Source organism: Symphodus melops (genome assembly GCF_947650265.1).
Source record: "Symphodus melops genome assembly, chromosome: 13".
Lineage (NCBI taxonomy): Eukaryota > Metazoa > Chordata > Actinopteri > Labriformes > Labridae > Symphodus > Symphodus melops.
In genome coordinates this window covers 13577732-13592519 of record NC_136703.1, presented here as the reverse complement: position 1 = coordinate 13592519, position 14788 = coordinate 13577732, and the positions used below count along the sequence as shown (strand labels likewise).

General features: G+C 39.9%; 2 protein-coding genes across 2 annotated transcripts; both read right to left on the bottom strand.

Moving 5' to 3' along the window:
• Positions 1–143: 143 nt before the first annotated feature.
• On the bottom strand, positions 144–9640 carry LOC306833550 (SLIT-ROBO Rho GTPase-activating protein 3-like). Its single transcript, XM_079358870.1, has 22 exons — positions 9467–9640; positions 7647–7736; positions 7296–7467; positions 7011–7173; positions 6675–6737; positions 6465–6593; positions 6252–6380; positions 5171–5392; positions 4988–5089; positions 4228–4401; positions 3919–4003; positions 3747–3771; positions 3528–3627; positions 3316–3376; positions 3022–3099; positions 2792–2920; positions 2594–2699; positions 1727–1954; positions 1604–1647; positions 1291–1513; positions 1155–1203; positions 144–863 (listed from the first exon to the last, which is right to left on the bottom strand). The coding sequence occupies exons 1-22, from the start codon at positions 9558–9560 to the stop codon at positions 687–689; spliced, it is 2643 nt and encodes an 880-aa protein (XP_079214996.1). The 5' UTR covers positions 9561–9640; the 3' UTR covers positions 144–686.
• A 952-nt stretch (positions 9641–10592) lies between these two features.
• On the bottom strand, positions 10593–13971 carry naa10 (N-alpha-acetyltransferase 10, NatA catalytic subuni). Its single transcript, XM_079358535.1, has 8 exons — positions 13753–13971; positions 13520–13618; positions 13353–13411; positions 13231–13276; positions 13010–13125; positions 12881–12925; positions 11228–11312; positions 10593–11123 (listed from the first exon to the last, which is right to left on the bottom strand). Exons 1-8 carry the CDS (start codon positions 13771–13773, stop codon positions 10941–10943), a joined length of 654 nt encoding a protein of 217 aa, XP_079214661.1. The 5' UTR covers positions 13774–13971; the 3' UTR covers positions 10593–10940.
• Between the last annotated feature and the right edge of the window lie 817 nt (positions 13972–14788).

The following is a 14788-nucleotide window of genomic DNA, read 5'->3' as shown; positions in this document are numbered from 1 at the left end:
TTGTGTTGATGACCTTCAGCAATGAGGCCTGTCACAAACTTATATTTTTGAGAAAAGACTTAGCTGTTGGGGTTAGCAGTCCACTTTTAAAGTAAGATAAACAATAAGCCCCCGGCAATAAATGCTTCTAGAAGCCATAAAAATGGCGGTCAGAATACACAAAATATTTATTTGGCATGGGGTCCAGATATACAAACATATGAACCAATTTACAAACAATAAATATATACTTTTTTTTTGTTTGTTTTTTTACAGCTACAGCTTTCACTGTTTTACTAAACAATGTGACTCCATCTTATATAAAAAAAAAAACAGACAGATGGAAAAATAGATCTGTATCTGAATGCAGATGAGCTACTGAAAAAAACAACCACCTGGAAACCATTGAATATAAACACCCTTTTAGATGTAGAAAAAGTAGAATAAAACATTTTGTACACAAACAGACCTCTGCAGTTCATGCCAATCAAAGTTTAAACATTGTATTGCAGGTCTGCAGTCACAGCTCAATGAGGGGCTTTAAATTGTTGAGACACTCTGTGGAAAGCAGCCCAAACAAATCACAGGGAATCTCAGAATATTGGCTGTTGGTCAGTAATCTCAGATTTTTAGAAGTAGATGTACTGAATGCTGCCATCACCTCAGTTTTCAGTGTATCATCCCTTTCTCTAGTGATGCCAGTGCCCTCAGTCCAGTGGATCAGCTGCTTTGAAGAGCCCTGTCCCTCTTCCCTTGCGTCCATCCTGCCGACCTTTCCTTTGAGGAGCTTGGACAGAGGGAGAAGAGGCGGTGGAGGCGGGATCCGGAACTATTTGCCGAGAGAGAAGTTCTTTGAAGACAGTGTCCATCTGGCGATGAACCTCCTGTGAGATGAAATAAACAATGCAGAGTGCACACTGAAGTTTTACAGTTTGTGGTTATGTTTAACAAATAATTATTTGGCCAGCTATTTAAAGCAACTCTTTAAACTATAACTACCACTTACTGTTTGTGCTCATGTTAGTTAGTTAAGTAAAGAATTAAAATATCTGTCACTTATGATGATAAACTAGCAAAACAGTGATTTGATTTCTTATAGCTTCAGGAACCCTTAAAACATCTTAACCCTTTGTTTATGAAACAAGTCTTTAAACACAAACAAGAAACAGCCAGACCTTGTCTATTTTAATAGGAATGTCCTCAGAAGATGAGAGTTCCTGGCATCTGTATGTTAGAAAGAGATCCACATTAATTTTCAGATACTCAAACAAGTGAGCTTTAAAGCAGTAACAATTGCTCAGTTTCACTCACTCTCTTCGCACATATCCTGGAGAATGGAAACGTCTTGGTTTCCCAATGGTAATCGGGAGCATTAACTTCCCACCTGGAGCGATGCTTCCCCCTGTTGGCCCAGCTCTCAACCTAGTTTGATCAATTGAGCCACTACTGTTTGCTCTGAGACGCTCTGCTTTTTTCTGTGTTGGTGATGCAGATGAGCTGGTAATGTTGTCCGCCAAAAGCCCCATTTCAGACTCTGTTGCACATTAAATCGCCAATTATTAACCACACTCAGAGACAAAATAACAGATGCATTAAGGGCGTACAAATGCACACATTAACTTACCGTATTTGTTCTTCGTATACTCTGCTTCCTCAATGACAGGCTCACTGTGAAGAACAACACCATCAGATAATCATTCCACGATGCAATATCTATTGTGTTGTGTACCGAAAACTCTTCCCTCACCAGTCATCAGGATCCAGCGTCATGCATTTCTCATACACCAGCCCTGGTACTTCGTCATGGCTGGGGAAAATGCTCTCATGCTGGATGATGATGTCCTTCACCAACGCATTTATCTGAGGCTGAAGGGTGACGACATCGTCATCGTTTTCCCCTCTTATCAGGCTGGGGCCGAAGCACACTGCCAGGTTGTAAGGCTGCATCATGTTCTCATCACTGTACTGGGAGATGCTGAAAGGAGCAATAATTGTTTGTTTTTTTAAAGTGTTTTTTAATGATTATTTTCTCCTAAAAGTTCTGGTATTGCTACAAGAACTCCCAACTAATGTTCATTTTGGTTGGTTGTTCTTAATTAGTTAGTTTTTTCCCCTCAATTTTTTGCAATTTCACCGCAATTTGTTATGTAATGAACTTATTTGCCAGTCCTTTATGGTGAGTCATCTGTGTCTCTACTTCTTTACAATAATATTAACTTACAAGATAAGTGATTTTACTGAATCAGTTTTTCAGTTTTGTCCATTTTTTGTGTCAAAATGCCAAATCAAGTCTTCTTTCCTCTGTGGCTAAAGGGAAACATTACAAGCTCACCTTGTAAATCAGCTACTACCCTATCCTAACCTTCCCTTAACCCCCCAACCTCAACCCATACATGTTTCGATAAAAAATGTAAAAATAAAAAAAACCCAACAACTTAGATATAATTCTGTCCCAACCAATACAACATCAGTTATCTGGTTGAATAAAAATAATCATTTAACTGCCCAGTATACAAAGGAAACATTTTCATATGCTATAGATGTTTGTTAAAGGGGATACTTTCTGACACATTTCCTATATAAGTGGTGACTTTAATTAGTTAAAAACACTTACTGATGAAGAAATGCGAAGAGGTATCTCATTACAATGATGACAGGCTCGGGGAAGGAGGAGATGACCATTTTGAGCTGAGCAGCTCTCTCCGTCTCGTTCTTTATTTCTGACAAAGGTAATGAAAGCAAGAGATGAGATTTGGCTGTATGCTCTTAGCCACACTAGTTTCACATGTCAACACCCTTCAAGCTATCTTACGAGTGTGCTCCAGGAGCTGGCTGGTGCTGTTGATGGGAAAGAGGGGATTCTCCAGACCTCTGAAGTAGAGCTTCAGCACTCCAGCAACAGAGTCCAGGTCATATCCCTGCTCAGCAAGGGGGTCCTCTCCTGCAGGAGAAGCCCACAGGATACTGCCTTACATTATTAATGCTCCACTATGAGGGGGATCAACATACACACAGAAAAATTAAAAAACAAAACAGGCCTACCTTTCTCAAATAAATCCTTAAGGTTGTTGACCTCCATTTGAAAGCCTGGAACTCTGAAGATGCCCTCATGATGGAGACCTGATTGACAGGTCAAATATTCCACAAGCTAAAAACTTTCATATTGAAAGTTAAAATACAGTAAACTGATGGCTACTTTGTGTCAAATGTTTATGCTATGAAAACATCCTTGTAATCATTCCTAAAGCACAAGTTTTTCCCCAATAACAAAAATTGTTATGCAGCACAAAAGATCTGCAAACGTGCACCTGCTGTTTTGTTGTTTTGAATACTCACCATTGAGGTTAATGTAGCGAATGCAGCTTTCTACAACTATTGGAATCTGTTGTCCTGATGCCTGAGTTAAACATATTTAGTTGTAAATTTCACAAAATGCAAGTTTGATACAGAACTCCTTAAAGATGTACTGGAAATGTTAAGTGGTATTGACCTCATAAAGTAAGATGAATGTTGAAAGAGGAAGAGGAACGATGATGACATTAGCTCACCTTTATGAAGGAAAGCATATCTCCATTGAAAAGTTTTTGATTGTGCATCAAATTAGCACTGGAGTGATTCTTTCTGACACGAACAGACTGTCCATTGAGCCTGTGGATTCAGATATCACAATGTGAAGACACAACGAAATCAATTTGTAAATATTGAAACTAATCGAGAACCAGAGTATGCCTTAAAAAAAAGAAAACTTGAAACATTTTGATCTTTACTTTGGCTGATTTCCAGATGCTTCAGCTATGAAGGGAAAAAAGAGAAAGAAGAGTCAGCATTACCAACAATTGGTTAAATAGAAAATAAACAACAATGTCCACAATTGTTTTATGAAGACACTTTTGGTCAGCAGTTTGCCTTTGAGTTCTGTGAGAAATGCAGAAGTGATACCTTTCTCAACAGCCACTTTAAGAAGATCATGTTTGGCTTGCAGTTTAGATTCCAGAGAGCTGCTTACAAGATACTCTTTAACTCTCTTTAAAAAAAAAGAAATCATATGTGAAATTAAGTCATTATAATGCAGACACCATCGTTACTATGATTGTCATAAGAGAAATAAATTTCAATTAAAGATATCTGTTAAATTATAAAACCACATCAACTGTCTGTTCTGTTGTTATGGAAGGCTTTTGAACAATGATTGTTACTGAGGTTCATGACCCCTTAAAAAAAACAACAAAAAAAAAAAAACAGACTCACAGTGAAGTAGAGGTTTTCTTTTTCCTGCACGTTTGCCCGGCGACGGGCCACGCTGGGTTTGACTGTCAGGTTCTCTGTGCTGCCCTCTTCAGATGAACCGCTGACGGGCTCCAGATCATCATCACTGATGTTGTCTAGCAGGGAAGACTGAGCAGCTAACATACTCTTATTAGCCTGTATGGCAGAGAGAGAGAAAAAACTGCAACAAATGCTTAGGCAATACTGTATTTATTTTAGTATTATAATAATTCAAATTATAATTAAGACGAGGAAATTGAGGAATTATGAAAGTAATGGCCATCACTTGCACAAGCGAATGGTTTGCTTTGATGTGGCAGAAGTGTCAGAAAGGCCAGAATTACAACTTGAGCACATGTGATCCATACAAAAACGTGCGTTTGAGACTGTATGTGTCCGGGGTATTATTGGAGGTTACTGACCACTAGACTTTAAATTTTTGTCTAAATGACTGATACATTTTGCAAAATTCTGCCATTTAAGATTTCATAATGCACACTGGCCACGTTTTGACATTTTATAGACTATCACAAGATAAAATGTTTACAGACTTGCTGTTACATCTGGACCATCTTTACTTAAGCTTTCTCCAGGCTCTATTCAACATAGATAGCAAACCAGGAAGATTCTTTCAGTCAGTGCTTACAATGACCTGAGGTGGGGGATTAAGGTCTGCTTAAATAACGATGGTAGACACAGTAGACAAACACAAAAATTGATAGTGTTGTGTGATGTACTCAACCTCCTCTGCTTCCTTGGTGACTGCTTTCAGCCGAGTTTGTATCTGTTTGAATCTGGTCTCCAGCTCACACCTCATCACACACTCTGCACTGACATCGGAAACCTAAGAGACACAAGGGTTTTGAATTAAAGTCCAAGACCTGAACAATCCATTGAAAACAAACAAACGAAAGAAGAAACTGGCCTGGTCTCCATCATGAGGCAGATAGGGGAAGCGAAGCGGCATACAGAAGGTGCTATAGTGGTCCTGCAGCAGGGTGTCTCTGTCCTGGCTCTGGTCCAAACCGGAAACGGTGCCTTGGAGCTGCTGCAGCCCAGTGCCGAGGTTCTGCTGGGCCCGCCAGCGACTGGACAGGTAAGCCTGCATCACCCGGCTCAAAGAGAGGTGGTACCCTTCATCTGCACACTAAAGAAGACAATATCAATGAGATTATTTGGATTCCTTCAGATTATGATGACATCTGCAAACATATACCGGTAGGTGCTATGTCATGTTTCCTTGTTTAAAGTATTTTATTTGGCCTCATTCACAATAGAAGCTATTTTCGTCCGGCATCATGCAAGGAGTGTGAAGCTTGACTGAGTTTACTGAAAGAATAATGCGGTCCACTTTGTACTACATTTTACAATCATTGAAAATGTGATGAGTAAAAGATGGACAATGATCACATGTCCACATTTAAACCACTAGCATGCAAAAACAGCTACCATTTAGTAAATAACCAAATCTTGACAAACAGTATAATTTCATTTAGATACACCAAACAATATGAAAGCTGTATATTCCCAGCTTGCAGAATTGTTAGCAAGAAATTTTCCTGAATGCTAACGTTAACTGTTGTATAAGGAGAGCCAACGGGTAATTATATCTGTTGGTTTATTTGAAATACGGCTTCCATCACTTCGGAATTTAAAAAGCCGTTTCTCCTTCAGTAGCTTGTCTAACAAGTAGCAAGGAAAGTGGAACAATTTGTCAGATTCACTGAAGTTGCACAGTTTGCATATTTGATTTATTTTTTTCATCAATCGAGCCTAACATCTTGAGGCTGTTGACAGCAGAAATGTCTCATGTAAATATTATGAATGGACTACAATACTAAACACCAGAACTTTAAAATTCAAAAAGACAAAGTTTAATGACAGGTCTCATTAATTCCTCATTAATTGGTCCATATGTTCTTCGTTGGTGGATCACACATTATATAGATAATAGTTCATGTTTGGGGGGAAAGACAGCAAACAGACATGTCAAGTGATGAACTCACATCTATGAGAGTAGAGATGTCTTGGAGGTAGTACTTGTTCATGGAAGCATTGGCTGCAGCCAGGTTTAGGAGGTACTCATTTCGAGCCTTGCTGCACTTCAGGTAGATTTCTTTGACTTTTCCTTGTCTCTATTGCACAGAAATAACCATAAATTTGTGTGGAAATAATAAATGGAAATCTACATAATGGAACATAAAGAACATTTTCTTTACCTTTTCTATCAACCTCTCCAGTTTCTTGGCAGCACTCTGCTTTTGCTTTTCTTCCTGTTTCTCTGCCTCCTTCAGCTTCCCGTCTGCAAGCACGTAATCTGAATGGTACTGGTAGTATGTCCGCCATGCCTTCACACAGAAAGACAAAAAGGCTTGATTTCCTGTGTGTCATTAGAATATGGAAATGTTTTGTGTTGGTTTCTAACTTACAGTCTGCAGCTCTGTGGTAACTTTAAGCAGTCCATCTTGCAGCTGAACACAGACTTCTTTACTCTGGAAACAGGATACCACAAAGTGAGATGGCACATCACCAAAGGAACACAGTGAGCCACAAGATTTCACAGCTTGAGTTTGTCAAGAGTTCAACAGAAATTGGGGGGCGCTGGTGGCGGTGCATGCAGGTCCATGCATTGAAGCTGTAGTCCTTGCGCAGGTGGCCTGTGGCTCCCCCCACATGCCCATTCCCACTCTGCCTCCCTGGCTTCCAACCCTATCCACTATCCTCTTAGACTTATCTCTGGTGGATGCCAGTAACCTTATCAATACCTTTTTTGCAAGACGTTGTGTGTACTCCAGGCAGTTTGTGAGGGGCTGAATGAGGAAGTTGCTGCAGCTTTCACTCAGTAAATTGTGGTCCTTGCTCTCTTGACGGGTCTGGGAAAGCAGAGCCAGCCAAACCTGAGCCACTGACTGACCGCTGGGCTCCTTCCTGGGTAAATGTAAAGAATAAGCAAAACATTTGTGAGATACAACAAAAATGATTCACAACCGTGTCCTCTTCTGAAGACCATACAAGTAAGAGTATTATCTACTCTGGGCAGGATTTTCTACCTCTTGATCCTGGAAGTGAATCTTTCAGAGAGTTTTTCCAGGGAGCGTGCATACTCGCTTTCTATCTCACTCCGCCGTCGCAGGTAGTCTGTCAGGTCTTGCAGCTGCTGGCTCTTTTGCTCTAGTTGCAAGTCTAACACCTTCAGCTGGTCCACAAGCTGGCAACGCACCTCTGAAAGAGAGAGGGGGAAAAAAAGGGGTGAGAAATAACAGTTGTTGTGAAAGTCTTTGTGGTTGACAAACAGACAAGTTTATTTCCCACAAGAAGAATACACATTGATCAGAGTAAACATGGGGTTGATAATAAGGGAGATTTTGAAAGAAAGGTTCAGATAAAATTAAGTCTCTAACCTTTGATTTGTGTGTCATAGTCCATAATACCGACCCTCTCCTTCCGGAGTTTTACATGGGAAGTCATAGTCGCTCCACCTGGGTGAAATTCTGGAATAAAGTAAGCGTATATTCAATATACTACCATAGATGACTCAAATCTTGACCTCTTTGGCAGAATCACAGCATTGTTCATATTCATGCAAGTTGTTTGATCTCTTTTGCTGGGCAAAGACCAGTCATAATAAAGGCCTCTGAACCACTGCTGTACCAAAGTACGGCTTTGTAGGCGTACACACTTTCACACTCTAAGTGTTGCAACACACACCCTCCAAGGGCCGTGCTAACATCTTCCTGGCACAGAAAGAGCAAAAAAAAAAAAAAGAAAAAAAAAAAGAGCATGTTCATCTTACTGTAACACATCTCTCCAAACTGGTCCCCCTCTGCTGATCGGCAGACAACTTAGAAAACCAGTTGGCATGTGCTGCCTGCTGCACCAGCCACGCTGCAGAATTGCACGAGGTCCAAAAATAGCTCTAGCAACATCTCGGCTTCCCTAAAAATAGGTTGAACCACGAGCCTTACAATTCTAAAGGGATGTTTGTGGGGCGGCCTTCAGGTGGTTTCACTTATTAAAGTTAGGTTTACTGATGCACTTATTGTTCAGTCTGTCTTTTTTAGTTAAAAAATATACATCAGAAAACTCCTCTGAAGTTTAGACTTCCTTATTTGACAAAGCTTTACACAAAAACAAAAGTCCATGCAAATAGTATTTCCGCTTTGTTTTCTTGCCTTATTTTCATGTTGTGGCAGAAAATTATGCTTCTATGTAGTCTATCTATATTTCTAACCTCTAGAGAATATAAAAGAAAAGTTGCACTGGAGAGAATAAATGGTGCATCTTAAAGCATGACAAGTTGTCTTTGACAACTGACAGTTATCCTATCCTCTAATTCTGAAGCATTTAACTTATTTGGACACCAGTTCATAAAAAAGGGGAACAGTAGTTTATTTGCTGGATCATGGCCCTTTGTACACAACCAACACACACACTCTTTCCCCCTTAACTTCCCCTTTTATTTGAGCTAAACATCACTCATCAGCAGTTCTTCCGAGACTTTACCAAGACCTGCTAAAATGAGCACCCTGCGTTACAGCAAACGAGAAACTCCCTGAAAGGAGGGAGAGTTTCATTTTTCCAGCCTAAGTCAACCTTTTCCATGAGCCCTTTCATTCTTTCTTAATGTGATCAGCCTTGAATCACCAGCTCCTGCCGTCACAGTGTCACAGTATGTCATTAAAGCTAATCTTAACCTTAAAGTTACTGCTTTTCAGTTGCTTGATTTTAAGAGTAAGGCAGAGGGTTTCATTTCGGGTTGACACAAGTACAAACACATAGAAGCTGCACAAAGTTATGAAACGGTTGTGACCTGAGGGCTTCTTCTGGAGCCAACAAGAACGTAACAGAAATAGTCAACACAATGATCTTTCAAACAGCACTTTATGGGACAAAGAAACGTTTATATGAGCATAAGTGAAAAACAGGCCTGCTTTGACCAGGGAAAGTTATTAAATACAAATCAGTTCAAGTTTAAAAAAGCATCCTACCTGATGAGGAATCTTGACTACTCTTGTCTCCTGAGAGAAACAACTAAATAATGCCAGTTAATAGCAGAGTAAGTGCTCAACTGTTTCACCTCCCCCTCACGTTGGACACAGATGGATGTGGGTGGAGAGGAACTCATCTCTCTCACTCTCTTTCTTTCTTTCTTTCTCTCTCTCTCTCTCTCTCTCACTCACTCACACACACAAATACACACACACCTCTCTCTCTTTCTCACCAGTCATTTCCCTCGCACATTCATTTTGAGCCATCAGTGCAGCATTGGTGGTAAGTAAGATGAGTAAAAGCCTTTTCAAATCTCTCTCTCTCATGCTGCCTGTCGATCTCCTCTGAAGTGTCTCAATCCAATCAGACAGCAGCTGTTTCCACTGATTGGTCCCTTTGCTCAGGTTATTTACTGCTGCTGAGTGAAATCAGCTGCTTTGGCCAGTCATTCATTCAAAACAAACAAAAAACACATGAACATCTCTATGGTATAAGACAGCAAGTCACTATAATCCAAAATGTTAAAAAATAAAAATGAAGCATGGGGTGTAACCGTCAACACCTCATGAATTAAGAAAGTATTAGACCCAAGCAAAAAAAAAAAAGCGGTTGTGATCATAGAAAAAGTCCCTGAAACATTCAGCCCATACACTGGGGGTAAAATGTTGCTTCTGTTGCATCATAACTCACGTATAGGAATCTTTTTACTATGGAAAGTATGTCAGTATACACCAAGGTGTGAAAACAAACAGTTTTTCTCAAACTACAGAGAAGCAGGAATACTTTTTAGATGGTGTCTGCATTGTTTGCCGTTATGTCATGCACTTACTTCTCTCACTCCTGCTTCCTTTTTCTAAAACAGATTTTCAACCTGCTGCAAAACAACAATGTAACCAGATGATCATTTGATACTATCAAGGACTGTTTTTGTTAGCCATGCATTAATTGTTTGAAACTTTGTTATAAAGCATGATCAAGCTGTCCAAGTATAAGATCGGTTGAGGGTAATAAACTGTGCAATATGTAGTGTTACATGTCTCTATTGAAGCTACCACTAGGGGGTCATGAAATCCAAGAATATTTAAATCCTGTTAAAATATCAATCACAACCTTTATTACAGATAACGTGTGCCTCGTATGACAGTATTTAACAGGTGAATACCTTTATGAAATACTTCTTCACCAACACTTAGGAGGCATTATATTTCAAAATGATTTTAATAAACAAGTGCATAAATTACCTCCTTCAAGCCATTTTGTATCAATTTCCCACAAAAATCTCTGAAAAGAATAAACCAAAAAAGATAAATAAAAAAAGTTTAACTTTATTACTAAATAAAGGCTCAACACCAAAATAATTGTTTTAAAGGTTTATTTGCATTAATTGTGATAAATTGTGAAGAGACTCGATTGAGACAACATGAAAGCTGTTTTCAATTCTGCAAGTCTCACTGAATATTTTAGGGCACAGTGGCAATCCAATAAAAACATCTAGAGTAGTTATGCATTTTAGTTACTTTTACATAACATCCAGATTATTATCCAAGCACTTTGGATCCATGCTGCAATGAAAAACAGATTGAAGAGAATATAATAGAAGTGGGTTCTGTGACGTACAGGTAGTAAGGTTTGGAAAGGCTGAAATTTCAAATACAGATAAAAAGTGGAAATGAGGGATGAAATTAAAAATGTCTACGACTGCCGGGTCATTGTGAATCAGATGAAGAATCTTTAACGTCTGTGCTTTCCGTTGCCTCGCTGACTTCACTCAGCTCTTTGCTTTCTCCTCCGCTGTCTCTCTCGCTCTCTCTCTCCTGGTCACCAGACCCTGACGGGCTCTGGTTGGATGGCGCCTCCTGACCGGACACACGAATCCCGGGCTTCCTAAGCTGTGGGACATGCACACAAAAATGCCCCATTTTCATCATTAAAATCTGCCATTTTAGAGACAACATGTGTTGCTTTGATTTACAAATTTATAGAAATATTTCACCTCATCAGCCATGTGTGCAAGGTCTCTCTTCATAGCGTAGGCATCCTCCCCATCAGCATAGTATTTAGGCTCTACCTCACTAATCCTGAGAAGAAGGAACAATATAACACATCAGATACTATCAAAATAACTCATTAATGTATGTCAGCTGTGCTGCTACAACTGACGGTAAATATTCATGGACAAAGCTTTCGTGACGTCACCCATCTGCTACGGCAGTGGGCTCCGGAGACACATCAGCAGCCGCCACCATGCTGGGAATCCTGTCAACCTGACGACAGGCTAGGAGCTGGAGCTGAGGCGGGTTTTAGGCCTTCTGACATACCGCTACAACGGGCCCACCTGTCAATCAGGTCAGCTACACGCCTACAGTAACTACGGATAACAATAGTTCATAACATTAAAACGGATGTTATAAAGCCTCCAGTACAGTGTGTGACGCTGTGCCCATGATGACAATAACTAATCAAGAGGTCTACACGACTTCCAGCGCTCCTGAATCAAGTTTGTAGCGGATTGCAGGATTTTGCGCTTCTGTGTTGGCTGGATTTTTCTACGCCAGAGGTTGCTGCTTGGCTAATTATAGGGATTTTAGACTGGAAAAGTCATGCCGTATTTTCGTAGGCCAACCTGGAAGTAGTCTCTAACGAGAATTCGCCTACGGGATTTTTGATTTTGGATCATTGCAGAAAATAAGACCCGTGTCAAACACACATTTCTGATGCGTAGCCGTTTAGTTCAGCTAGATAATCTTTACAGATGAACACCATTTATATGAAGTTTAAAATGTTAATGCAGCCGAGAGAAGTAAAAAGAAAACGTTGTGCAACAAATGAAACACTGCGGCCCTCTGATTTTGATGTCACAACCGTTATGCTTTAACAATCTAATCAGGGGTTTTGACAAGCTAGCGAAACCGTAGCTTAAGTTGTTCTCATTTAGCCACTTGTTAGCAACCGCCGTTTTAAGTTTGCGTACAAACATTAAAATTCAGAAGTGGGGGTCTTAGCTACCGTAGTTTATCTCGTCTAACAAAACTTAAGCCTGTGTTAACCACAGACCTTATTTAGGCGTCTAACCACAAACCCATTCAAAATCCCCAATGACTTTTAGAGTTAGGAACCCATGGTGCTAAATTTCTAACTCACTTCAGGGTTTTAGGAATCATTCCTGTGCCGGTCTATGGAGGACGTATGTGGCATCACATATTTGTGAAATGGAACCTGTAAATTGACTTGCAAATGAACCCAGCTGTAACACTAATTTCTACCTCAAAGATATATATTTCTGTGTAGATATAGATAGTTTGGGGTGCTCTTCGAGTCTGATGATAAATGATCAGATAGATATAGACATCTTCAATGCTACGTGTGAATCTACTTCCAAAAACGAATGTGGTTTTCATATTTTTGAAACCTCATAAGATAAATTTGGCATTATGTGGTAACTTTTCTTTCAAGTTATTTGTCAGCATACTTACCAAACATCCACAAAACACTGAAAATCTTGCATCAGCTCATATAAATAAACTTTTTGACAATCAGCACTGTCATGACCCTGCTGTGCTAATGAAGGAAAAAAACATCCAAGGAGATCATGCATTAACAAATTACAAATATGTTAAAGAAATAGCAGCATGGAAACAAGACTTACTGGAACTTGAGTGTGTTTGAGTACAGGTGCAGGGCTGCTCGGTTGCTGCAGTGGGGAGGAAAAGTTTGATAAGTCTATTGAAAACTTCAAAGTGAGCCAAGAGTTCACACCATCAACAGTTAACTGTACCTTTTGCGAACATGAAGCGAGACATATTTAGCATTAAAGTTTTCTATCATAGCTCGACTGGCTTGGTCCATGAGCTTCTGAGCCAGTCCGAGACGTCTGTGGGAGCGCTTCACAGCCTGCAAAAGACACACAGAGAGGGGGGTGTTTGTTGCCATGGAGACGCAGGCCAATTACCTCAGAAATTAAAAACAGTAAGAAAACATTGCAGTGAAGTTTCTCACCAGAGAAGTGATGTGTCCGTGGGGTACATCATCTGGATCCTCCTCCCTAAAAAGAGGTTAACAAATATTATTTAACCCAAATACGTCTCCTATTCATGTCAGTGACAAATAAAGTAACTCACATCTTTGCCAGCACATATCCAACGATTTTCCCATTTTCATCCTCTGCTATGTATGATAGCTGAAACAATAAAAAAGCAAACGAACAAACACGTACGAGTTAAACATCTAGCTGATGAGGCAGTGATGGTACCACATAAAGGATTTAGGTGATCCAGTACTCTGTTACCTGAGGCCAGGACAACCCGTGATAGAAATAATATTTCATCTGGTAGTTTTCTGGAAGACACAGCAGGTTACAGTGCTGCATGTTCATCAGGTCTTCCGGCTGAAGGAAAAAGAAAACCGACTGTCAGAAAGGTGTATTTCATGATGCTAATGTTTTAGCCACCGAGGAGGAACTAGCTTAGCCACCAGTTATTAGAAGCAGCATGGCTGTCGAAAAGAGTTCAGCCTACTCACCCTCGCGTTTCGTATGTTCATTTTGTAAGCTGCCTAGTTATTCGGGCTGTAGAAACAGTGATCAAATATAATTTAGCGATCAATCAATTCATAATAAATACTCGCTTCTTCTTTGGGGGGTTAGAGACTCAGTCTAGCTAGCTAGCTACACCGACTTGCTAACAGGTGAGCGAGGGGAGAAAGGAGCGTGCCTCATATGGAAAGGAAGTTCCGGTATAAGACAAAGTCGGCTTTCAAAATAAAATAACGTACCCTTAAACGAGTGTCGAAACCATTGACTGTAAAAAGAATTTCTATACAAAATTATTATTTACAGTCTTGTTTTTACAGTCTATGGTCAAAACTAGTCCATGACAGCCTTCATTTTGAAGAACGAATTTAAGATTTTTAAACGTCGCATTGCATACTTCATTGATCTACGAGAATCAAACGACTGTTCAAGCAAGATTTTGGACCCTGATTACATTTTGCAATAATAACATGACTCCAATAAACATTTGTGTACTGATCATAGACTGTAGGCCTACCTTTGTTTTCTCACTTGCCTGATGCTTGTGTTTAACTCCTAACCCTTTTTTATCACTTTAACTGACACCTATTTAAAATGGAATAACATAAAGTAAATACAAGCATTATTAATTCATTCAATTTATTCATTGTATTTAATAGCATGAAGTATTCAAAAGTTATGTGTCATCTTCTTTCAGGAACCCTCGAAAAAAGGCTTTCACCTTCTTCTTTTCATGGACAGCACATCCTCAAGATGCACAGATGTGTCCACCTCCTCTTGCTGTGTTAGGCCGACCATATTTCCATAGAAAGAGGAGTTTTCATATCAGCCATGTCCTCATCAACAGACACAATTTGTGAAGCCTCCCTCTCCTCAGGGTTTTCCTTTTTCAACTCATCTGCCCCCCTCCACTTTACAGATCAGCTGAGCTGGATAGGCTACAGTCTGCTTTTCTTGGTCAATATACTGAATTGCAGAGTCCTGAACCAGGTGCTCATCCTCCTTAGAGTCCTCCTATTTTGGCAA